This window comes from Lissotriton helveticus, chromosome 1_1 (assembly GCF_964261635.1).
Source record: "Lissotriton helveticus chromosome 1_1, aLisHel1.1, whole genome shotgun sequence".
Classification (NCBI taxonomy): domain Eukaryota; kingdom Metazoa; phylum Chordata; class Amphibia; order Caudata; family Salamandridae; genus Lissotriton; species Lissotriton helveticus.
In genome coordinates, this window is record NC_136057.1 from 1,663,139,753 (window position 1) to 1,663,167,126 (window position 27,374).

Here is a 27,374-nt window from a genome sequence, read left to right on the forward strand (position 1 = left end):
TGAAGGACAGTAACACAGCCAAATAAAAAACTATCTGGCATCAATGGGAGGAGTTCTATTGCTAAAGCATACACAACAGGTCAGTCGCCAAGCGATAGCACAAGCGCTGTCTACGTTCAATCTAAAAAACGGTCTGTAGCTTGTAAGACAATGGGATAATAACAAACTGTCTTACCGGCTTTAACAAATGCATTTCACAATAGTAAAGCTAGACCAACCGTCTTTGCCATAGCGTTGTATAAGAAGTAGGCCAGATATATGGCATCAGACATAACATTTTCCCATACACCAATCAGGCCTAGATCTTGTCACCATACAGAACTCTAGCATTCTGTATTTATCATACGTTTTTCCACAATCAGCAGGCATAGAGTCATAAAATTAGAAAGATACACAAAATTATAGTTGGCTAAGCAAACTACTTTTGCTCCCAAGAGAGCCTAAGAAGAATTCTTACAGAGCAAATCTTCAATAGTCAGTTTGTAATTGGGGTAACCAGCACCAAAACCTTTGCCAACTACAGTCATCTGTCAGATTCCATGTAACAAAGTACCTGTCTGTAGGCTTAAATATAAATATCCTCCCTTAAATAATGACTGACTTTGGCTTATACTTTTCACAATAAGAACAGCCTTTATTGTAACATTTCATTATAATTAGACCAAGCTTATAGCCATGATCAATGGCTTGCCCCATAACCACCTCAGTCCTGCTGTACGGAGTATATGTTTTGTCACTCTTTAGTTCAAACACACAAATTCGTCCCTATCAAATCTTTACTCAAGAAAACCAGATTGTGGGTGGAACCTAAGCCCCTCTCTAACTAGTACCTTGAAAGGTTTGGTTTTGAAGGTCACATAAGGTAAAGTGATAACTGCACTTCCAAGCCAGACCTAAAAGTCCATGTAGCGTAATGTAGCCTTTGTATCCTATACTGCTCTCAAACGCACTGCTGCACTAGCAAGTCTAAAGTTAATGATAGACAGGGGCTGCTGGGACTGGAAAACAGCAATACACTCCTCATGACTGTTCTCCCCACCTGTGTTTCTGACAGAGAAAACCAATAACCATAAATGATAGTTATGTAAGTCACTTTAACACCATTACAAGGCCATCAAGCCAGATCTAATAAGGACACAGGTCAATGGGTACTCAGCCGCCAATCTGTCCTCATCTACACACCATTTTCAAGCTTTCTGGTACTGTCCTCCCTAGGCAACACAAGGGAGAAGCTTTATGGCCATGCTTAATAGACAAGGTTTAGACTAAAGGGCACATCTTTTCAAGGTCATTCTTAGTGTTTCACAGAAAACATGGTTTCATTAACTGGCAAATCAAGCCGTCTTCTACAACTCTCTAATGAACACACTTTTTACTTAAACAGCTTTTCATTTGTACCAAGGCTCCAAAGTGAAAGGCAAGTTAACTGCAGCTTATTGAATAACAGTACAAGAGCTCAGACCGGTAGAGTCCAGTCTTGACCTCTGATGTCAAGACCACATCCTGAACAGGACACCAGACTGAAAGCTGTATACTTTTTACAAGAACTCTTGAAAGGAAACCTTTAAAATATAGGAACACTGGTCTTGAAAATACTCATTCATCTTTCATACCAAGTAGGAAACGGTATCCTCAACACTATTGAACGGGACTCATCTTTGAAACAAAAGAGACATTATTGGAAGGGATGCCGCCTTTCATATTTTTAACTCTAAAAACAATTATGAACAAACACAATATAATCAAAAAGTATGCCGTAGGAAGCTAGAAGATGCTGATAAACCTAGAACACTCTTTATAACCAAATTCTACCACTGCATATAGAATTCTGTGCATGATAAATGATTTATAATGCTGGGGTCTACACATTTGAATTAAAGAATTAAGAAAACAAAAAGGACAAAAAGCACAAATTAAAGGATTTAATGTACTGTATTATTCCAACATGAATATTTACAAAATAAATGTATAACTAATCGACATCTGGGAGATGTACTGATCTTCATTCGACAGGTTCATGTTCTGTAGGGAACTGAAGATCGGGGGACAAAACCTCTGCTCAACTATGCTGGTGAGAGATGGTGCTGTGGGCTGAACGTACAACACCGCACTAGTAACTAAGATATAGCGCACAAACATGGTATACAAACATGGTATACAATACATTGGTTAACTTGAGTTGGTTCCTACAGGCACAGTGCTATCGCACTGGTATCCGAGATGCTGGCTGCAGACACTGTTCAACAAAGGAAGTAGCAAAAAGAAGTCAACATGCATAAGGTTTTAAGTCTTACTTGGAGAAGCGCTCGAGGAGTGAAGAAGACTTCTTGTTCACCAAAGAAAGCTCTTTGGCGGTGACTCGTAAAGACTGAGAGCTCCACTGTCCTCTTTTAAATGGTGAAGCCTCCATTGCTGGCACAGATATGGAACCTATAGAAAGGGCAAAAAGCATTACTAATAACTGTCCAAGGAACAATGCTCTACTCACACACCCATATTTCCAGAATCCCCACACCATCGCCAACCATGATCTAGGGATAGCTTCACCTAATGCTGGCGACAAGTCTGCACTAAGAAACTTTACACAGGTAAGTAGTCAATCATAAAAAAAAGTTGTAACTATGCCCATAAAAAAATGCTAATTGAGATAATACTTCAGAAGATACAAAAAAATAAATGTATACACTTCTCAGGTCTGATCAACATTCATCTCAAGTGCACAGCAATTTTTTTTATAAGACAGCCGGTGCTTTGAGCTCTGTTGACCGGAGTACGAAAAACTTACTAGAGAGATCGCGTTACCAGAGAAACATGCTGCTCAACAGTTAAACCAACCGTTCTGTCATAGGTACAAAAGGAATCAGAGTTTATGGCCACAGAGGCTTACCGGCCAGGTGGATGGCTCACTGATATATACAAAGGAGGGTGGAGTGGCATGGATGAGGTAATGTTTGACAGGGCAATGATGGCAGACGAGACAACAGTGACCGTGTCAGATAAAACCAAGGACAATTTCAAAAGCAACAAGGTATGCAGAACAAACATTTTTGTTGTTCAACTAACAAGGCTGGTGAATGAATAAGGGGTACACTCTGTGGAGTGCCATATCGCAAAATAGATAATAGTGGGGAGAAATGAGCCAGAGAATACACTTCTATGCAGTATAGGATCTACCACGGGGAGGCATATTCATCCAAGTGATGGATCAGTCTACTGTTCGAGAGTCGATAACACACTGGTTATACTCTGCTTAACAGGACACAACACCATGCATATGGGTTACATGTCATTATTGGGCGAGATACAGGTTAAAATATAAAAAAGGGATACTTATTTTACGGCTGTCAGCATTCATTTAATTTCATTTCTAAAGACAATTCTGGGTGTTGCAATTTAGATTCTAAATGTATCTAATTGGCCAACAAGTTTTAAAAATACAAGGTGACCTACAATAGGGATCTACGACTATAAACTCAATTTCCTACAAATGTGTAGCCATCCCCTGAACCAAATTTGCAGAGCAGGAATAAGTTGGATTGATGACAGCACGTTACTAATGGCATAAAGAGTAAATAATCTTTTCAAATGCCATATGAAATGCATGCTGTGGACAAAATGTAAAAAACGAAAATAATCGTAAACTGGGAAAGATGTGGGACAATTAATATAATCTGATTAATAACAACACTTAGTGTGTCTTAGATGAGCACAAAGAGAAGTATGGTGCTGCCCGAAATACCCAAATAGAGCTAGTGGGGACCATCAACTTGGAATGAAGCTGGCATAATCACCAAGACAGACATATAGCATTACAATTTTAGTTCTATAGAGTGTTGCAAAACCATCCATACTCAACAGTATTCACATACAGCATCACTCAAACTCTCCTTGAGAGCACACTCAGCTTAATATGTCCAGTCACCAAAAGGTCAAAGGAGGGCCACCACAATATATATATCTCGCTTTCTCTCCGCGCGGTCAGGTACGCAATGCACTCCTTCTTAAAATAATTATCACGAGTCCAAGTTGTTTGAAAAGATTTAATTAGACATCAAGCCAACGCAAACCCAACGCGTTTAGTCGATAAATCGCCTTGGTCACAGGTGATTTTACTATTGGCAAATAAACATTTAAATACACTCAATCATACGTGCATAGTAAACAACGTGATAGTCAAGAAAGAAAATGAACTAATTGCAGCATTAGTGTCGGCCATCTTAGAGTGGTAAAAAACCTGAATATTTAACATTATTGCATCCAATATATTATTGTATTACAAAAAACAGTATCAAACACATTAAATATTCTCAGTTAATCAAAATACCAAGTGGCAATGAAAATTCTTGGTCTACAGACTGCATTCTAGTAGACCTTACCAACTATATTGTTTAATGTTCAATTACTATAGATATACTCGTGCAAATCCATAGGTGAAGAATAATCCAATACTATAGATATCCGTATCACCTCGAATATCTACTGGTGTCCCATAAGGTACAATGGTCACTAAATAAATGTCACACCAGATATATAGTCTGATGCTACTCGCATAGCGAACTGTTGCCAGTCACATCGGTTTCAATAAAGTTTTCATTGACAGGCATAAACGCAGGAAAACCACATTATAACTATTTCATCAAAATCCCTAGTGGGTTAGATCTCGTCTCCCGCATTCAATAACATTCAAACAATTCCTACAATTCTATACATTGTTATCCAAGTGGATTTAGTAGGTATGTTGAGTTCTCTGGTATCGATAACGTTCATGGCTTACGGTATATAGATGATTTATTTATCATCAGGAAGGGTAGTCGGGAACAAGCAATTGAGTTAATTTCCGTTCTCAATGATAATGAGGTGAACTTGCAATTTGAAAGTAAAATGAGTAACTTTAAGATTGAATTCCTAGATTTAGAAATCAAAGTAGTGGACAATAAATTAACATCTAGCCTATACCGCAAGGAACCAGCTGGCAATACTCTGCTGCATGCAGAAAGTAGTCATCCCAAAGCACTGATCCGCAGCATCCTTTATGGGGAATTTCTTCAGGCGCAAAGAAATTGCAGTAGCGAGGCAGGCTTTGAAATGGAGTGCCAGCGGATGAAACCGAGAATTCAGGAGAGGGGATACGATTTAAATTCTATTAAAGATGCTTCCACTAAAGCCGCTAATTTCACCCAGAGTGAACTTTTAATTCCTAAAGAAAGGGAGACTGGGGATGAGGAGAATATCATTAGATACATCTCTACCTTTAACTCGCACTCTGTGAACATACAGAAGTGTTTGAAAAAACATTGGAATATTTTACGTACTGAGTCAACATTAGTGGAAGTAGTGAAAGAATCCCCTAATGTAACATACAGGAAAGCAAATTCCTTGAAGGATAGGCTGTGTAAAAATGAGATTTTACATTTCAAGTCGAATCTGAGGGATATCCAAGGATTCTATGTTTGCATGTCTTGCAAAGCATGCAAATATAGTTCAAATGTTAAAACGTTGTACTACCCCTTGATTGAATCTGAAAGAAGCATTGACAAACACCCAACATGCCTTTCTGACCATTGGGTTTATGTTTTGGTATGCCCCTGTGCCAAGAAATGTGGGCAGCACGATATTCCCTGCAAAAAAACATATCCTTGAACATATGAGGGCCATTTCTAACAAGAATAAGCTGTCCCCAGTAGCACAACACTTTGAGGAAGTGCATAACAGTAATCAAAATTTATTGCGTTTCTTTGTGATTGATCAAGCACCATCATCACACAGGGGTGGGGATAGGATTCGCAAACTGCGCCAGCTGGAATCTAAGTATATCTTAGAATTGGATACGAAAATCCCTGGTGGCCTGAATTCGGAAGAGGAATTGGCCTGGTTTCTGGGAGAATGATTTCTTTACTGTTTGTAAAAAGATTGGACTACATTAGTTTTTGTAATTATATGAATTGTTTGTTTCTCTTAGCCATCGAGCATTCTGTATCTACTATTTTAAACAGCTTTTCAATTCACTTTCACGTCCTGATAAGATGGAATTGCACTATTTAGTATAAGCCACATTTCGAATCTGTTTTTTATAGGTCATGTCCGGATATTGGTGATTAAAAAAGTTACATTGGAAGTGGAGACACTGGGATGGGGATATACCCACTTGGGATTAAATATATAAACTGCATGGAACGTTATCGATACCAGAGAACTCAACATACCTACTAAATCCCCTTGGATAATGTATAGAATTGTAGTAATTGTTTGAATGTTATTGAATGCGGGAGACCAGATATAACCCACTAGGGATTTTGATAAAATAAAGTTATGTGGTTTTCCCGCGTTCATGCCCGTCAATGAAAACTTTATTGAAACAGATGTGACTGGCAACAGTTCGCTATGCGAATAGCATCAGACTATATATCTGGTGTGACATTAATTTAGTGACCATTGTACCTTATGGGACACCAGCAGATATTCGAGGTGATACGGATATCTATAGAATTGGATTATTCTTCACCTATGATTATGCACGAGTATATAGATAGTAATTGAACATTAAACAGTATAGTTGGTAAGGTCTACTAGAATGCAGTCTGTAGACCAAGAATTTTCATCGCCACTTGGTATTTTGATTAACTAAGAATATTTAATGTGTTTGATTCTGTTTTTTGTAATACAATAATATATCGGATGCAATAATGTTAAATATTCAGGTTTTTTACCACTCTAAGATGGCCGACACTAATGCTGCAATTAGTCCATTTTCTTTGTTGACTATCACGTTGTTTACTTTGCACGTATGATTGAGTGTATTTAAATGTTTATGTGCCAATTGTAAAATCACCCATGACCAAGGCGATTTATCGCTGAAACGCTTTGGGTTTGCGTTGGCTTGATGTCTAATTAAATCTTTTCAAGCATCTTGGACTCGTGATAATTATTGGAAGGAGTGCATTGCGTACCTGACAGTGTGGAGACAAATCGATTTGACACAGGGTAACCTCGGACCCTGGAATGCACCGACGTATAAGTGACCCGGTGAATCGAGGAGGTGGAAAGGCAATTTATATATATTAGTCAAATGGTTCAACTATAGCAATTCGCTCACTGATGCAGTAGAAAATAGGATAACAAAAATATGCTCCATATGTACTGACTGCAGTGGGGATATCTTCAAAAACGACTGTGAAGTTTGATTTTATGTTCTAATACTCAAACGGCGGGAGTTCAAGCTATAGTGACGAGACATGGACTTCGTGTTAATTCTAACCAGTGTGTGTATGTGTCAGTTGTATGGAAATGCGATCCTGAGAGAGATGTACCATCAACAGAATATCCTCCGGCACACCAATGAATTCCTACACATTTTACTAAAAAGCAATCATGCACTGCATACGTTAGTTGCTAACACAGCTGAGGTGGGTGCCCACTTTAGGGAAAGATGAATCACCTAAGTGAATCTTTGTGGGGAAAACTCAGCCCTTCCACTTAGGCAAAACGTTGGGCTCAGGGTGGATCAATAATACGTTTATTTAAGCACAAATAAACTATTATTTTAGCTGTGGGACATGCTATAACCATTATTAGTTTATTCTGCAGTCTGAGCATTGTACATTCTGACGGAGCCCCCAGTGCTAATCTGAGGGTCACAAAGAAAGGTGCAACACCGGCTAGCCTCCGGTGATCAGGCTGAACATAAAACTAGGAGAAATACAACCTTGATGTAGACTCAAGAAAGGTACCCCTAGCTTAAATTTTAGGCCACACCCAATTTCATATTTACACATTTAAGAGAATCAAATCTGCGTTGAAAGATTCTGAAAAGGGTTTAGTCGACTGCTTTCCATGACACCATCCTTTTGGGGCATCATAGTTGGCTCCCCATCAGGTCAGATGTGCAACTCCTGTGGCATTTCCCAGTGTGAATCCATTACTAGACCCTATCAATACCCGAAAACACAGATTGTATCCTTACACTACAGACTGTTTTTTGATTGAGGGAAACGTGGTCACTTGTCATGTACAAGAGTTAGTTTGCTGTACAGTGTACATAAAACTATGAAACGTCATGGAAGCTATCCTATAGTACTTTGTGACAATCCAATAAAACTCATCAACATAACAGGAGCATCAGGGGGAAGAAAAAGTCAGGCCGCCCCCCACTCAACAACCTATAAAAGGCAAAAGGCCTGACTTGGCTTGAACACCCGTGACTGAACACTTGACAGAGGGGTTTCCAGTATTTTCCTGTACTCCCTCACAAGAGCAATCCTACTTGCTAATCAATGTGTCATGGTAATCTATTTTTAACATAAAAGTCAATACAGCATAGGACCATCACACCCAACCGTGAAAAAGTGTGAAAAAGGAGAGAAAGCAACTCACGGCCGTAACACTAAGGGGGTTGCTGGTTGGTACTCACTAGCACACCCACTTATCTGTTGCTTTAGCCCCATAAAGCAGATACTAGCGGCAGTGACCGGCGGAGGGTGCAGCATCGCGGGGGGACTGTCCCCGTCCTCGCGATTCTGTCTGCGGTGGAGCGGGTGTCCAATCTCCCCCGCCGTGAGGATAGCGAGAGTGCAATTGCTGCTAATGACCACAGCCGATGCTCGGTGAGTCCCGCGAGCAGAGTTGGGGGAATGCGCTCGGGCAGCACCACTAATTACTGGGAGCTGTACACCTCATCTGAGGATCATCAGGGCAACCACTACGCGCACTTACACAGGGGCGGTGATTCTTGTGGCCTCCAAGAGACTCTCAGCTCTCAAAGACCCCACGCCTGACCCTAAGATGCGCCCCACTCTCGAGTCCGCAGCAGAATGAAAGAGGGCGCGAACAGCTTGGGGGCTCCCTGCACCAACTGAACAGAGGCTGTTTACCCCTGTGTGGCACCCCTCTCCCAGGAGCATCCTCTCAAGAACAGCCTGCATCCAGCAGAGGCCCTACGCTGCAACAATAATACACCACTGGAGTCCCCTCAGACCCACGGTGACCAGCTTGCTTGGCGACTGAGCCCCCTGGATGCAGCAGATAGTGGTTATGCCTCTACAGACACAGAGCTGCGACAAGAAAGCACAGGGACACGGTTGAGCAATGTCGCAACAGAATCTGGTGAGTGCCATATCTTCCTCATCTTTGCCGCTCTCCAGGAAGGAGGTCTCTGATCCTAAGGCTGTCAGGGAACAACTTCACAGCAGTGTTCAGAGGGTAAGAGAACCGCAACGTGGTGAACCAGGACCGCGCAGTTGATATACGCACAGTCACTTGCTGGGAACGTAAACGATACAGGAACGCATACTACCCCACATCCAGTGAATGTAAGCAGCGAGAAACAGTGGGAGAAAGTCCAGCGACTCACCTATGTGCTGATGCCCGGTGGCACTACCAGATAGCTAAAGGAGGAGATGGGTTATGGACTCCAGCCTTGGGCTAATTTTCAACTCGTCTCTACGTCTTATCTTCCTCCTACCCATTTACCCTATCCCTTACCCCTCCTTGCTACATTCACCTTGTCCCCTATGTTCTTTAAATACTTTCCTTGATACTTATGTAACTTTTAACGGATTTTAACATGAAGGACAATAATGTTGCAATTAAGCACTACGATTCCTTCGGGTCTAGCCAGTGCTATATAATAACCCATTTATTAAATATGTTCCCATTTAGTACTCTTTCTCTCTTTGTCTTCTTCCCTAGCTCCTATCCCCTCTCCCCTGAATCTCTCCCCTTGCCTGCTACTCTGCCTAACCCCCTGTCCTTTGTGCCCTTTGACTAAGCACTCCTTCTCCCCTTGTTGGGGAAAGATCCAATATTTATACCTGGAGTCTCAGCGAACCCGCTGGGAGAGTCCACTGCACCAAGGCAGCCACTCACAGCTGAGGAATGGTATGGCACCCCTTGCCAAAGCACTCCCTCTCCCCTTTTTAGGGAAAGATCCAGTATGTAGGCCTAGAGGTCTCAGAGACCCCTCTGAGAGAGTCCACTGCATTAAGGGAGCCTCTCGCAACAGAGATAGGGAAGTGATACCACTTCGCCTGGGATCACAGCTTACTGTGAGAGAGTCCACTGCATTAAGGGAGCCTCTCGCAACAAAGATAGGGAAGTGATATCACTTCCCCTGGGATCACAGCTTACTTGACTTTGGACGTTGCTTTGACTAGTCTACCGGTTTGTGTACCCGTCGCCCTTGCCCTCCTCTTTCCATGCTGTGTCTCTCACCCTCCTCTCCTCTTTCCCGCCTTCATTATCTGTCTACTTTCCCTGCTCCTATCCCCCTCCCCTGAATCTCTCCCCTTGCCTGCTTTTCCCCTTATGTATTTGTGCTTATTGTTTATCTCGACCTTACAAGTAACTATGTTGCCATGCTCTAATAACTGTGTAACCTTTGTAACAATGCAACCTGTAACTATGATCTGATACTCATGTAAAGCGCTCTGATACCTCTGGGTCTAGCCAGCGCTATATAAAACCTTTAAAATAAAAATAAATTAAAAAAAGAAGAAAAGAAAGTGTGTTTTCTATCGTGAAAATCTCGAAAAACTGAAGAAAAAAGGAAGACAGTGAAACCTAAATGTTAATGAACTGTCGGTGCACAATGTCACTGCAAGTGCCCACTGGACCCCGTGAGAATAAAGATATAATTCCCACCGTTAAAACACGTTGCAGCTTGACAGTCGTCTAATTCCGTCGGCTCCGCTACCCTGAGGTAAACAACCCCGCCAAACAAGCCGAAAACGAACAGAAAATAATCGCAGGTCATAGAACGGATGGGGGAAACTCTGGGCGACAAGGGACAGAACGAGTAAGGAAGGCGGTCGGCGACAGCGCGGAGATATCACCCTTGCCACCGGCTACAGAGCAGCAATAGCAGAGAGTCAAGATGGCGCCCTGAGGACTGAGACAACACCGCAAGAACTACACGGAACAGAGAAACAGCCAGAGGTCACCATACCTCTCGGTCTCCGCTTCCTGCCGCCTGAAGGCAGAGATTGAAAAGGGGAATTTTGCCAAAACAAGGGCCGCCCAAACTCCCAAACTCCCTGGAAGGAGGCGCTGCAGCGGACAGGCGGTGCACAGCGAGCGGAGACATAAGCAGGCAGCAACGAAGGGGGCTGCTGGACGGTAAGCCCATCGAGAGGAAGACCTGCCAAAAACCCGAGTGAAGGGGGCCGGAAGTCGCAGTACGTAAGGGCGCCATCACCAGAAGTCTTCACCGATTGAAGCAGGAAGTGACGGGCCGGAAGCGGAAGAAGAAGAAACCGGATGCATCCAGAGGCACCGCCGGGCCGGGACGAGAAGTGAGCACTGAAGGTTAACGGCGCGGTCCGGAGCCCCCAGATCCAGACGAGGAGCACCGCTGGCAACAGAGGCAAGGCGGAGTTACTGCAGCCGAACCCCGAGACGGCACGCGACGCACCAGACCCCGCCTCGCAGACCCCGCCTCGCGGAGCCCATCCACGCGATGCACAAAAACACAAAGGAAAGCGCCTGATATAGCTAGTCCGGCAGGAGAGGCAAGCGCCTATGCCAGGAGAGCCACAATTAAGGAAACAGAAGGGCCACTACGAGCATCCGCGTCCTGAAGCGGGCGTAGCCCACAGGGACCCACAGTCAACCAGAGGGAGATCAACCCTCAGTAAGCAACTGCCTCGGAAGCGCAAGAACGCCGCAAACAAGGGAAAGACAGCAGAGCTGAGAGGGCTATATGTAGGGGGAAAAAAAAATGCAAGACGCGGGCCGCAGGTAAGCCCCAAGGCAAGAGGAACCTACAATAAACGCGCCAAAAGTAAACACATCATCAGCTGTTGCTAATCAAGGCTGCTACCATACAGTAAGTCCGCCATAACAGCCACAACAGCGCTAGTAACGGCCCCTCGCAGGGGAGACGCCTGACACAGTACGCCAGCAGAGCAGAACCACGCGGCTAAACAGCTGCGAAAGAGACAAGACACACGCTGGCAGGACCAAAGGCAAAGACGAGAACGAGACACATCAGAGAGCCCAGCAGATACAGAATCCCAAGCACTCCGGCGGCAAAGGACACAAACCTACCAAAAGGGGGCCTAGCAGAAGGGAGGCTAGGCAACATACTATCCAGAAGGGGCATCGGGCCAATGGCAAGTGACGGAGGAAAGCCGGGGCCGAGCAGAAAAAAACGAAAATAGACAACCAGGCATCCCCACTAAAGAACAGAGGCGAAGCTGTCACCCTTGAGACCATCCTAAGAAAAATAAATGAAGGCAACGCAGTGGCGAAACAGACACAACTCAAGGTGGAGAACATGCAGCTCGAGCTGGCGGCCATAAGAGCAGACCTCCACAGCACAAACACAAGAATGGAAGCAGCGGAAAGCCGAATAAGCTCAGTGGAGGATGACACGAACGAAAACACCAAGGCCATAGCGGAGCTACAGAAAGCCTATAAGAACACACAAAAGCAGCTAGCGGAGAAGGATGACAGGGCAAGAAGAGGCAACGTGAGGATCCTGGGCGTTCCAGAAGGGGCGGAAGACAAGGCGGGCTCATGTGCGGCCATGCTAGAGGAGATGATCCCCGCCCTCACTGGCATTACCTTTGAGAGAGGCTTCGAAGTGCAGAAGGCATACAGAGTACCAGCAGGAAAACCAACGACAGGCAAGGGGCCAAGGGCAATAATATGCAACCCGCTCAGACTAAGCCAAACGGATGCCATCTTTGCCAGGAAAAACCAAAACCTGACGTGGGCAGGGAGCAAGATTGTGCTGACCCAAGACTACTCAAATCCAACGGTGGAGTTAAGAAAAGGATTTCTGGCCCTCAGAGAAGCCCTGCGCAAGAGAGGAGCCACCTTCAGCTTCGTTGCACCTGCCCGGTTTAAAGTAACAGACAAGTGGAAGACAATGTACTTCGAGTGTCCAGGAGACCTAAAGGACTATCTGCGTGGGCCGCAAGTAGAAGAGATGGAGCAAACCAAGAACCCAGGAGCAGCAAAAAGAAGTGCCTCACCCAACGAGGAAGGCGAGCAGGAATAAGATACATCACGGACCAAAGGACAGAACAACATATATACCTCATCAGGCTTAAGACAAACAAAACAGCCTTTCTTCTTTTCTCAACTACCTCATGGATACACCTAAGAAGAACAAACTCTACCTCAGGAGGATGCGGGGCAGAGGAACTTTGTCGACGCACACCCGATCAGCAAGTATGGGAGGGAGGGGGGAGGGCGGGAAGGGGGAGGGTAGGGAGGGGGGAGCGGGGGGCACGGAAAGCATGCACATGGGTCCACTTACTATCACTTTCTCTTTTCCTACTACTTTTCTCTCTACACACCTTGGAGCAGCAAAGGCATACGCAGGTGTAGAGCCACAGGTCCCCACACACAACAGACGCGGGGAGCGCGCAAAGAGGGGTCACACAAGCCGCGAAATTTAGAGATGCACAAATGACACACAACAGCCAGGGCAGCAACCAGAGCAGCATCACGGCCGATCTTAAGATAGTGTCCCTAAATGTCAAGGGTCTCAACAGCCCAGTGAAAAGGCGGAAGATACTCGAACACCTTAGGAAACAAAAAAGTGACATATATGTACTCCAAGAAACTAGACTGGAAGCGGTAGACATCAGACGCATAAGCGCAAACTGGATAGAAGAGGTAGTGGGATCACCGGCGCAGAACAAAAAGAACGGGGTGATAATCATCAGCAGGAAGTCCAACATAGCAGTGGTAGATTCACAGGCAGACACCCAAGGAAGAACAATTGTAACCACACTTAAAAGAGCGGGAGAGACGTTTCACGTGGCAAACATATATGGCCCCAACTGCGAGGACAAAATTCTGGGAAGGGGTAGGAGCACAACTACATTCCCTACCGCTTGACGATCTACTGATCGTCGCGGGAGATATGAACCAAGTTCTGGACGCATCCATCGACAAACACCCACACAGACCCAGCCAGTCAGCATCTAATCCCAGCATCCTAAAGAACCTATGCTGTAAGTTAAGACTGAAAGACCCATGGCGCCTAAGCAACCCGGACGCCAGAGAATACACATTCTACTCCAACCCACACAACTCATACAGCCGGATAGACTATATCCTAATGTCAGAAACTCACACCCACCTCATAGACCACACGGAGATAGGCCCCAGATCAGTATCAGACCACTCACACATAAGCCTAACGCTATCAGGCAAGCACAACGAGAAGCCCTCCCGCAGATGGAGATTTGATGATAGCCTACTCCACCACCCCTCGGCGAAGGCTGAGATAGAAGAAGCCATAAAGGAGTATCTTTTAATAAACGACACAGCAGAGACAAAGAGGGAAGTACTATGGGACGCCCTAAAAGCCACCGTCAGGGGCACAGTAATGACCATTAAAGGCAGGATGAACAGAGGAAGGAACAAGAGAATTGACGAGCTAGAGAAAGAGATTAAGGAGCTGGAGAGCAGCCACATAGCCAAAATGGAAGAGAGCAACACACTTACGAACCTCACCAAACGGAAGTATGAACTTAACAGAATACTGAGTGAGAGGGCAGGGACATGGATTAAAAAATACAAGTCTATCAACCTCTGCACGGCAAACAAGGCAGGGAAAAATCTAGAGTCATACCTGAAAGGGAAACAGAAACAGCACACAATAGACGCAATCAAAGACAGACACAGCAAGTCCCAGATCGCAAACAAGGACATCCTAGAGGTTTTCAGAGCCTTCTATGAGGAGCTGTACACCAAGGATGACACTCTCAAGAAGGATGGGGGAAAGGAGCTGCTAGGGAGCATAACCACACCTACACTATCAGACCAGGAGCGCGACAGCCTAGAGCAGCCCATAACAGAGGATGAGATAGGGATAGCCACGGCTAACCTCAAAGACAACAAGGCACCAGGCCCGGATGGCTTCACAGCTGCCTTTTACAAGCAATACCTGCCCACTCTAAACCACACACTGAGGCAAGTACTCACGGAGTGTGTCCAGAATGGGCGCATGACCCCCTCAATGGCGGAAACAAACATAATCGTGATACCTAAGGAAGGGAAAGACACGAATGAGGCAAAGAACTTCAGACCGATCTCCCTCATAAACGTAGACGGCAAGATCTACGCCAAGATACTAGCCAACAGACTCAATGCGTACCTACCAAAACTGATACACAACTCTCAGGTGGGCTACATCAAAAACCGCATGTCCCATGACAATACCAGACTACTCTGCCACATAATCAATCACTCATCCCGAAGCAACAACGCAGCGGTCATGATTGCCCTGGACGCGGAGAAGGCTTTCGACAGGGTCTCATGGCCCTTTCTAGACCAATGCATGGAGAAATTCGGGTTAGGGCCGAACTACAGAGGGATGGTGATGGCTTTATACAACAACCCCAAAGCGCGGGTGGTGGTAAACGGCGGCACATCAGACACACTACACCTAGGCAGGGGAACAAGACATGGATGCCCTCTCTCACCAGCACTCTTCCTATTAGCGATAGAACCTCTCCTCACAATGATAAGAACAAACAAAGACATAGCGGGGATACCAATAGGAGAAGAAACATTCAAGCTAGCAGCATACGCCGATGACGTACTAATAGTCACGGAAGACCCAGAAAGATCAATACGGGCACTGACTGACACTATCGAAAAATACGCACAGGTTTCGGGGTACAAACTTAACACAGACAAATCTGAGTGCAAACCTCTAAACGTCCACACGACAAGAACAGTACTAGGTACGTCTGGACTAGCCTGGCAACAGAAGCCCATAAAATACCTAGGCATCCTCTTTGAGAGAGACCTAAGAACGACACTGGAACATAATGAGCAAGCAACAATCCAGAAAATCAAAGACAAAGTAGATGGGTGGTCCCCAAGATTCACAACGTGGTGGGGAAGGGTAGAAGCAATAAAAATGATGCTCACACCGATGGTCAACTACATGTTAACCATGCTCCCGCTCATCAACACAGAAGACTTCCACAAGAGACTAGACAAAATACTGAATAACTTCTTGTGGAGGGGGAAAAAAACCAGAATAAGCCTGCACAAGCTTAGACTCTCAAAAGACCAGGGTGGGCTGAACATAACTAACTTCAAACGATTCCAGACAGCCTGCATAGCCAGACAAGGGCTACACTGGCTAGACCAAAGACAGGACTACACCCCAGCATGGCTCACACTCGAGCGTGAAATACTGAAAGGCATGAACCCCATAGCCCTACTCACCGCCACCCGACACCCAGCTACCAAGAAGAACCCAGTCCTAAAGAACACGAGGTTAGCGCTCCTAAGTGTGGACAAACTCCTAACAACAAGCATTAAGGGGGGCCAATCGGAATCCATCTGGTACAACCCTAAGCTAAGATACACGGGTAGGGTTCTAGATATGCACGACTGGTATAAACATGGCATTTCCACTGCCCAAGACCTGCAAAAGCAAGGCGAGTACACAACATTTGACACCCTCAAGGAAACACATAACCTACAAGCCAAAGAGTTCTACAACTTCCTGAAAATCAAAGTAGCAGTCAGGAAGGCGAACCTTCACAGCCGTACACCGTCAATAACACAACTGGCAGCCACTCTCAACGCACTAGGACACCAAGCAGCACACCTCTACAAAACACTCCGCCCCCAAAAGACGAAACTCAACGACAAGCTTACAGACTTCTGGGGGGGCGTAGCAGGAAAGGAACTTAGCGAGACCGAGATATCGGAACTATGGAGATCAACCTCCAGGAAGAAAATAACTGCTACGCTAAACCCGACCAAATACTGGCTAATACATAAGGCATACTGGACACCGGCCCGTCTGGCCGCCATGGGGATCCGAGAGAGTGACACATGCTGGAACTGTGACAAAGAAGGGAGACCTAGAACACCTGCTAGTTAACTGCCGCAAGATCAGGGGGTTCTGGGATAGAATTGGGGTACTTATCAAGGAGATCACTGGAGTAGCTATACACATAGATTTCCCAAGCCTAGCCCTGGGTTTCACATCCCCGACCATCACAACAAAAGAGGAACGTGACCTCATCGACCTACTGCTGACGGCCGCAGTCAAAATAGTCCTAAGCAACTGGAAGGACACCTCAAAGGCTGCACCCAAGGCATGGCTAAACTGGGTCACGTTCCTAAGGGGGGCGGACAACATCACAGCGAAACACACGCCGAAAACATACAGGCAGGCGAACTTTTGGGAACCCCTTGACCTCTACCTATCCTCGCAGAAACCCCCATAGGCAAGACTAAGGACCAAAGCAGAAGGTCGCACCCCGCAGATCCATACGCCAACGAAAAGAAACTAATACTGCTCCACCCTCTCTTTCTCAACTTCTATCCACTATCACCCCTTTCGTCCGGGCGGGGGCCAAGGACACCAATCGGGCCTCACTGAAGGGGTAACCGATGACGACTACCATATGGACATGGAAACTGAACTTTGAACCTGACACTTGAACGAGCCACGGAACAACGTGGTCAACAACCTCCTCCTCCCCCTTTTGTTTTTCCCCATCTCCCCCCCCCCCCCCCCCGGGCACCCCTCTCTCTGTCTCTTCCTTCTGCCTCTTTCTCCTCTCCTCTCTTGCCTCCACTCATGTACACTCCGTGCTCCATGTAAATATATATTTTTTTTACAATAAAAAATTACAGAAATAAAAAAAAAAAAACACGTTGCAGCTTACTAGCTCGATGTGACTTTTAGTGCTGTAAGCTGTCCCAATTAAAAAAAAGGTTTCAGTCAAACCATGTTCAATTATGCAAAGTCAACCTGTTTCGTTGCCAATAATTTGTGCAACTTGTTCAGGGCTGCAGGGGTTCCAAGTTATTACTTCATGCTAGATTCACATCAAACCTATCGTTGTATGACATTAAAAATGGAAAGAAAGAACGTGCCACAGGTAAATACCACCAAATTGTTAAAAACACTCCAAAATACTCGTGATTTACTCAATAGAAATTCAAATGCAAAATTACCAGACGGTTGCGAAGATTCCTTATACCTGCAACCATCTAATAGCGGCACACGTGTCAGCTGATCACGTGCCCACAGGATGACTGCACACAATCACGTCACCTGCAAGTATGTATATATCAACATAACTTCACAAGCATATTGTCCCAATCACTTTTCCAGTTTGTATTCATAGTGCGCCTACCCACTGGGAGCTTCTTAAATGCTTTCTAGTTCAATACTCTCTCCACATCACGCCGATTCTCCTTCCTCTGGCACCTCTTATCGTGACTGAACCAGTATCAAACAAGCTTCTCCCTCTACTGAATAAATCCGATTTTAAAAAAACCTGTGTCATTCCACAGCACCGTAATTCACTCCACGTGTATTATTTCAGAATGCCCCAATAAGTATGGCAAATTAATTATCACTCGAATGTTCCCCCCATCAATAGCAAGTGGCCGTATCTCAGGGGAATCCTAATACGGCAACTCCCGAAAGTTGTTCAACATTTATTTCCTGATTTTCACCCCCGATTGAAGACTTATTAGTAAGCAGCCTACAACCCCCAGGGACGGCTGGGATAGCCGTGTACCATGCAGATACGGGAACACTCCTTCCAAGTTCGTAAATTGGCGTATCATGCAGCCCCCACACTCCTTACCGTTACAGAGTCCCGCCGGCGTTTGTGGAGCTCAGTCATGGTGCTTCATCAAACGCTAGGCAAATAAACGGAATCACAGCGCGGACCACGAGTACGCAGGATGGTCTTTCACAACCTAACACGGTGGCCATCTTAGAATGAAGCCTGGTGTGTTTGGGCACCACTCTACGAATGACTAGCTGGTATATTAGCAAGAGTGGGGCTGGTTCTCCCACAAAACCATGTACTATGTGTACTTAGCAGGTACATTAACGTGTATGCAACCATTTTTTTTAATAAACCCATATACTGAGTAAAAGAAGCTGGCGGGTCATTTAAAAAGTCAACAAAGGGGGAGAAAAATATATATTCAAGGGGAGACGCCACTCTGGTGTCCAGATTACAACTTCCCAGGCCAACTCTGCTCTACAGTTTCACAATCCACGGTCTTAATATGTCCACAACAGGTAATTTCATGACCATGGAACTCCTCAAAAGTCTTAATGTCTACGGATTTTATTCCACTCAATAGAATCATTAAGTCTCACCTGATCTGCTTTCTCCGAAAAGATCCATTTTGCCTCTTTCTTTGCCAAAATGGCCTCGATATTATGTGTCTCACCCAACACCCTCTCGAGAACTGTCCACTTCAGATCCCTGAAGTCATGCGGTTTCTCTTTAAAGTGTTGCACCAAACGGGTTGTCAATTTACTGGCTTGATGAGTACTCCAATGTTCTTGTACACGCACCTTCACCTTGCGGGAAGTGAGTCCGATGTAGTGTAACCCATAGGTGCGTGTAAGCGGGTAAATTACGTTTGTGGTATTGCAATTACTGAATCTATTCAGGAACCACACTCTGCCATTCTCTATGAGCACACTTTTAGTGGCCTGTGCCCGGCTGCAAACTGAACGACCCCCAAAGGGATAGTGGCCAGATGATAAATTAAATGACTGTGGCATGGCTGGTACGCGAGTGTGGACAAGTGTGTCCTTAAGATTAGGGGCGATCTTGAATGCAAATCGCGGTGGCGGCATTTTTCTAGTGGCTGTATCTAAGAGAGATCAATGTTTTCTCACTATCTGTCTTACTTTGGTCGACAGTGGATCAAATGTGACGACCGGGAGACAGTTCTTCTGTTTCACGTTCCTCTCCAACAGAGCGTCACGTGGGGCGTTCAAAGCACGTTTACGTGCTTGCTTAATCACTTTAACAGGGTAATTTACCACCAGTAGTCTTAAAACAATTTGTTTCAAAATTGAGGGCAAGGCCACCTTTTCAAAGTCATGTGCTTTTTTTAGCAGTGATTCATTGCAATCGATTCTAGCATGCACCAGCACTGCAAACACTGCTACTCAAAGCAATGCCAATCAGACTGTTAAGTAAATAAAAGGATTGCACAATGAAGAAAAAAAATTATTTGAACCTGGCCCTGCCAGGCACTGTTGTACTGGCAAAATAAATTATACCCCATCATACAACACACCCTGGTGAATTCATTACCTCCATTCGAAGATGAACTGATATTAAAAAAATGTAGGCAAGAGGCTGTGTATACGGTCACCTGCACTAAGCAACCAAGAACGATACACTCCGACATGTGGGTTGTGTTTTCCCAATAGGTCAAGTAACTTGGGACTGCGTCCAATCAGTCAACACAGTGGTGGAAAAGGGTGCTCCATGAGTAGGCTGCTGTGAATGAGGGCTTAGTGCTTCTGTGGTCAAATGGCAGAACTAGAGACTAGCGGTCATGAAATCTAAAACTAAGCTAAAGGATTTGGCCCCTGCATTTAGTCAATATATACGAGGGGTCAAAGAATGGAGTGGAGTCTAAGAAGTCCATTATCAGCACGCGTACTGTGCCTTGCCAACTAATCAAGGAATATGGTGTATGAACTGCTTTTGTTCTGCTGCACAGTGGAAATTACTGGACCTCCATCCTGCAACTAGAGATGAACATGCCAGACATTAACATTTGATAAGTCCACTACCACTGAGGGTCTCAGACCGCTGTATCAAATGAGAGAACACGAGGATACAGGGGGCGGGTCTGTAACAGTACAAGTGATCTGCATATCCACTGCAACCAGATATCACATGGAGTGCGATGGGCGTCAGTGAGCTCCAAGAAAGGACAGTCCTGCGCAGAACCGAGGGAGACAGTAGAGAAACCGTTGTCCAGCAGCACAATAATGCGGTCTATATTAACTATTCAAGGCAAACCCAACACTTCCTGGCACACCAGAAGCACTAAGCATTCTCAGGCCCTCCCAATTACACAGATTCAAGCTAGCTGGAAAACTTACGAAGGGGTTAATGCACCGCTGACTGCTTAAAGGCATGTACCCCAACCCAAAAAAAAAAAAAAAAAAAAAAAAAAGCTAACATCCTTTTCAAGGATACAAGCATGTGCTTTGGGGCAGCATTGCTGTGCTGCTGGACGCTCAGCCTTTTAAATATTAACTTTAATATGAAACTTCTTCATTAACTGGAGATACTGTGATCCTTCCACTATTGGGGAAGGGCGGTTCTTTTTACAAAGCAATTGAATCAATACATAAGTATTTTTGTTTAGTGCAAACTAAATAAAATGTGATGAACGAGGTACAACAGGGTAGACCTCAGATTCTACCAGACATCATCACTATACATAATAGTCAGCAACCGGACATGAACTCCACCTACTTCCACTTGGTGCTGTTCAACAATCTGTAACTTGTCACGGAAAACACCTAAAAAAAAGGGCTTGAAAATCAAAATGGAAAAAAGGCTTCCACGCTAGGAATACTATTTCCCCTGAGCAAAAAGGGGAGATCACGTTTCTCACTGCTGCCAGTCAATTTCAGGTTACAATACACAAATAAGAGCGCTGGGGATCTGAAACCCAGAGAGTCAAACTATGAGCAACTTAGAATATAAGACGTAGCAATGGTATGGAGCTACAATTTCTAGTCATCCTCCAGAAACGCCCCTATTCCTAAAAGGTTGTTAATCTCAGATAAGAGACAACATGCTCTGCTCCAAACAAGAGAAGCTCTCATTCGGGTCCTGATCCGAGAAAATAGTGATGTGTCTAACCACAACTAAAGACGGAGTCAGCAAGGAAGGAAAGGGACAGGAGGACACCTGCATCTACAATGGGGCCCACTTCTCCCTTCTACACCTGCACAAACCACCTCAACACAGGGTCAAACTTCACTGCAGCTTCCACTCTATTGCTTGCCAGCTTGGCCTATCACCCAGACCGTGTGGTATTGTACTTGGGATCAGAAACCAGTACAAACAAAACAGTACTCAAGGGGGCGAGCACTAGGCTGCTCTCCAAAGGAGGATCCATGTGACCCAGCAGTTCCTTAGCCAGGCTCTGTTAGAACGGTAGACACGAAAGACGTCACCCCCCATTAGTAACTGTTAAACACACGCGCTAGAAAAAAACGTGAAAACAAGGAACATAAGAGGCCCGAAGCAGAGGTATTCAAGGTAATAGGAAGGAAGCGCCAAATCCTTGAAAAAGCATCTCTTTTAGCATCCTCTATTCCCTAAATTCAAATGAACAATGGCTTTACAAACCCACCATTTACAAACTTTCAGAGAAATGTTACCAGTATTTGCACCCCAAACCAAAAGGGAATGAATATATTTTCAGGCAATACAAAATATATAAAAACAGATGAAATTCATACGCACACAGTCTACTCACAAACAGAATCTTAACTGAAGTGGCTCCCTCCACAGCCACAATTCAAAGACGGCAATATCATCATTGCACCCTTCCCCCCTATTAACCATGAGATTATTAATCCCTTCAACATGCTGTACATCCCACACATGATCGGATGCTCTGTCTCTGCTCTGAATGACCGTACACATACAGAAAACTTGGCGCCCCCAATCATCACCCAAGCTTACACAGGAGCCTGACCCCCAGTTCTCACAAGTCTTCAAATGCACCTGCACATGGCTATAAACCCGAAAATGGGCTAGTTATTCTCCACAGATAACTACCCTCTGCTCCTTAACATCCTTCATTTCTAGAAGAAGGACCTTTGGTTGCAAAAGTCCTCCCAAAGCCACCTACCCACTGAATAGCCTTGTACAACAGCATCTAGCCATAGTGTAAAGTATGCGCTTACAGCTACAACATGCAGTGCAGCAACACATACCTAGTACCCCACCGATAATGAACAATCACCCTCATCTGGATCCCTTGAGCCTACAATGAACAACATTGCTCTACACATTAGCCAATGTGTAGCACTCAGTCCCCTGCCCTGCTTAAAACCAAGGGAACTGCTTCATGAAGATTAAAGCACTGTCCCAAAAAAAAATAATAATAATATCTTGAACTTGTTTCCTAACACAACATACAATGCTTTCAAACTTTAATGCACCACACAAATATGCTGCGATCTAGATTCTGTTCTGCAGGAAAGTCACAACTATGTGCAAATACATACTGCAGACAACCCGCAGGGCTATTAAGTCATAGTAATGGCACTACACAAGGGCTGGAAAAAACAAATGGAAATGAAAACAGGCCTATCCCAACACCCGCAACATGCACCAATGTAACAAAAAACAATCTCTACATGCACCCCCCAAGCAGAAGCTACTATACGGCAACCACTTGTGCCTAAAGTGTTACAGTAAGCCAAGTGTTTTTCTTTCTTCCCCAGAGCGGTAGCAAGCAGAGATGAAGTCCCAGTCGAAAGGATAAGGGGTCGGTACATATTTCACTGAAGAATGGATCCCAAGGACTACTCTGTGTAGTGATGAACCACTGCCCAGTCCCTGCCCCCACAATGCCAGTAACAGACCTTTCTTGGATTCGGATAGAAGTCCGATTAACCGGTGCCCCTGCCCGGTTCTGATCCTACTCTAGTCCTAGGAAGCCGATCATCCACATTTAATGGTTCATGGCTCCTTGGTCTATTCCTCTGGGCTTTATGGTTCAGTATGCACGCACCAATCTTTCAGCTGCAGGGCACCTTCAACTAGCCATGCTCGCTCTCAATCATTCTCTTGACTCAGCAGTGTACCTGTGGATGGCATTTCCTACTGACACGCCCTACTGCCTAGCAAGTCACTCAGCCTGCAGTGGTTGAATTATTGGAACGTAAAACCCGATTTAGGCGCATCTGTCTTGCGACTTGGCCTGCTTAGTAAGCTAAGCACTTAAAAGCTGATCTGCGTATAGTAGCATTTTGGAGTAGCTGGTCCAGTTCTTGCAGTAACTTGCACCATGAAGTCCTCCCCAGTTCCTGAGGCCCTTGCGATTACCACATAACTTACGAATGGCGAATATAGTACTTTTAGTTAACAAATGTGCAGGGGGTCAAGATTTGATGTCTGCTCGTGTGCGGGGCCCAGGAGACAGTATCGGCTGCTGAACTGTGTTCTACTACTGTTCCTTCTTTTTAGATTCAGGAGCCAGGTCCAGCATGACCGTCCTGGAGAGGTTTACTTTGCTGAAGATCTAGATTTATCTCTTGGCGCCTGATACAGAGTGCTGCTTGTGAGGCGGGTGATCCACTCCCGAAAATGTAAGATCAGAGGTAGAAGAGGATAAATACACACAATAGCAGAAGGAGCTGTGGACAGATGTCAGTTTTTTTCTGTGGAATGCCAAAATGAGAGTTTTGGGCCTGGTATCTAAACCCAGATCACACAGAGGAAGCACATGTCTGCTCCCAGGAGTGGCACAGGAGAGGTGCACATCAAGCAGCACCTAGTGTTGTGCGTCTTCTGAAGAGAGGGGTATTATGCGAGTGCCCCACATACTGAACTAGCAATCAATGTCCAGCCTTCAACCCCCATTCGCAACCGTCTAGGGCAGAAGAAGGTGAGCTATAGAACCCGCCACGGAAATTCCTACTGGGCATGGAAACATCGACCTGTGAAGTCTTGTGTAGAGCTCTGACCCTTTACCATCCCCATTTGCATGAATGGAAAACCTGTAATTGGTAGTTAATAAACCATTTTGCAAAATTAAGAAAACAGAATAAAAACTGGAGCTATAATACATACTCAATAAAATACTCATCAACGCAGAAAAAGTGAATATAAAACACAGATATAGACTGTTCAAATGTCACAATGTATCAGAGAAGAAGGTCTCTATACGCCTCTGCCATCAAGTATCTCAAACAGGACAAACATTTCGTACGCCCAAATAGTTCCTAATGTAACACATTGTTAAACTCGGAGAAGGCGATGTTCTGCTTGGCCAATGCATTGAGAACCTTGACAACTCACTTTGTGAATCCACCCATTAGCCTACCATCGAACCATTGAAAACAAAACATTACGACGGCCTCTTGCCAGATGCCTTAAGAATTTCTTCCTCTCACAAAGAAGAGCTTGGCGTGCACAAAGAACACGCATAGATGGTTGTGCGAAATAAGGACAAAAGCAACAAGCTGCATATGTTCTATACCATTTTAAAATGTTTGCACAATTTCCCCTTTGTCAAAAAGGCCAAGACGTAGTCTTAGAAATTTGAGCTTAGTTTTCCTAGATAGCAACAGCATTAAACACCATTGGGGTACAAGGTGACAATTATAAAAGGATTATGCTGCCTTGCTTGCAAAATATGTAGACTGGCAATTCTGGATTTTGTTAAAACCTATCTCACCATTTTAATTTTTCTTTCAGACTAACAGGCCTGACTGTGGCTCATGCGACCCGTGTATGCCAGTCGTCCCATGGGAGAGAAGGTTAGTAAAAAAAAAAAAAAAAAAAAAAAACACAACAACACAATGAGATTTTAAAGTAAAAGATAAGAAAGAGGAAGGGCAAAAGGAAAGAGCTGCGCTGAAGTTACTGATGAGAAAGAAAAGAAGGAAGAAAATGGCATCAACAAAAATAAGAGAAAGGAAACAAGAACCTCGCCGTGCCCGTACCTGCACTTCTGTTTTTTACGTAACACTCTAATCAGGACACCAAATTAATCTCTGTGGTTTCAACCGTTCTGGACAGTGCACAGGCTTTGTTGTTCTCTTTAGACTGGGACACCTTATATCCACTCTCTTCCAATTTTTGAGCTTCATAATCCAGAGCACAGCTAAGTTATCTATGTTTCAGGTCCAAGTGATCCAGCAGATCCTCAATATCTGTTTTTCACCTACTGCTCCACCATACCACTCATGATCCACCACTGCCCTCTCCAGTGCAGCTTAGACTAAATAATCCCAAATACACTCTCCATGGGCATTCATAGGTAGTGTCTAGCATGGTCAAATTCTGGATTTGGCTATGCTGTTCGGTCCTCTATTACTTGTTCTGAACGATATGGTTCTATACAAACGTGGCGACGTTGTCCCCGTTTCTGGGTTCCAATGATTTTTAACCACTCTGAATAAATACTTTTATTTGATTTCATAAAAATACCTAAAAGGGTGGAAAACCACCATACATGGAATGTACATTTTGGAATAAAAACAGATAAGTATAAAACGTACGAACAATACCATAAGTGAATTTCTACTCTCCCTGGTTAGGAATAAAAGATTCCCGGCTCATCCGAGACTATTTCTCATTATGGTCGCGCAGCCACTCCTCTGGTTCTCCCTTCTGCGCCACGATACACTTCCAGTACCCCGATTCTGAGTTCTAGGGTTCTAGACAGACGAACTCAACCAAGTTCTGGAAAACCGGATTCTTAGGACAAGCAGCTGCTCTCTGCTTAGTTCCGGAAACCTAAAGCCACCCTTGCCTTCCACACCTGGGTTGGGCCTCCCTAGGGCAGGATATCTGTGTCAGCTCTCGCGCTGGCTCTGGGTTCCTCGGTTCTGCACCTGTTGGTAGTCTCACTCTGGCTTCGATCAGCGTGTGTGCTCTCTGCTCCGTTCATATCCTGGCCTTAGACCCGGTTTTTGTCCCTCACTATACGGACCTGACCCTGTGCACCTGTAGCCGCTCCGCCTCCAGCTCTTGCCTCTCCCCCGAGGGGGGCCTTCACTCTCCCCGGCTTTGGGGTCACTGGTTCTCCCCTTTATTCCAGTTCTGTTCCGTCTACCCAGCTCCCAGCCCAGCCGTACCTGGCTCTCGGTGCGCCGCTGGTTCCGGTCTCTTCCTGGTCTCGCGCACCTGCAGCCAGGGGTATCTGCCTCTCCCGTGGGATTCCGAGCCGCAAATCTGACTCCAAGCCACACCCCTACCTTGTGACGTAGGCCGGAGGGAGGAGCCAGGCGCGAGCGCGCTCAGCCGTCAACCCTCCCCGACAGCACGCGCACGCCGTTGGGCACGCGCACTTCAATCAGCGGCGATGAGGTAAGCCCGCCAGTGCGTTTTTTAACTCCTTTGCAACTAACGCTCATGGCTGATGACCTCGCAGCCTGAGCTCTTTAAGTTTTGAGAACTCGAAGGAGTGAAAACAAATCACCACATTTGATGACATGGCATAAGATTGGCACATAACCGTAGACATCAATGATACGTATCTGTTACCTCATCTGCATTAGGCTGCCACCCTCTTTGTGTTTATTACTTCTATTCACCTGCATAAAAAACAACATTCCTCGGACTTCACAGAGATGAATGGGCTGATCTGCTTTTAAAAGTCATAGCACCCTCGAAAGAGTGTTCATTCTTATTTCCCCCCAAAGGGAAACACCTGACTGCGCCTGCTTTTTTGAGTCAGAAGTTGTCAGGTATAATAACTTGAAAATGGCATCAGATCAATGAAATCGTAAAATTATTAAAATAAATGTAAGTTGAATGTAATAACATTTAAAATGTCACAAAATTAGTCAAAGTCAAAATCAACTTTATTCGGCTGATTAAACCCATAAAAGTGCAGCATAAAAC

The 27,374-nt window shown here is 45.0% G+C and overlaps 1 protein-coding gene across 4 annotated transcripts in view; it reads right to left on the bottom strand.

The window, feature by feature from the left end:
- The window catches only part of LIMA1 (LIM domain and actin binding 1), a 158,946-nt gene extending 132,123 nt beyond the window's left edge, over positions 1-26,823 (bottom strand). The window contains exons 1-2 of one of the 4 annotated variants that reach the window (XM_078688909.1): positions 26,606-26,823; positions 2,295-2,430 (exon numbers count right to left, since the gene is read on the bottom strand). In XM_078688909.1, coding sequence (XP_078545035.1) covers positions 2,295-2,410 — 116 coding nt within the window. In that variant the 5' untranslated portion in view covers positions 2,411-2,430; positions 26,606-26,823. Of the gene's footprint in view, positions 1-2,294; positions 2,431-26,289 lie in introns of all 4 variants that reach the window. The other 3 variants (XM_078688912.1, XM_078688911.1, XM_078688910.1) reach the window with 3 other exon arrangements.
- Positions 26,824-27,374: the final 551 nt, after the last annotated feature.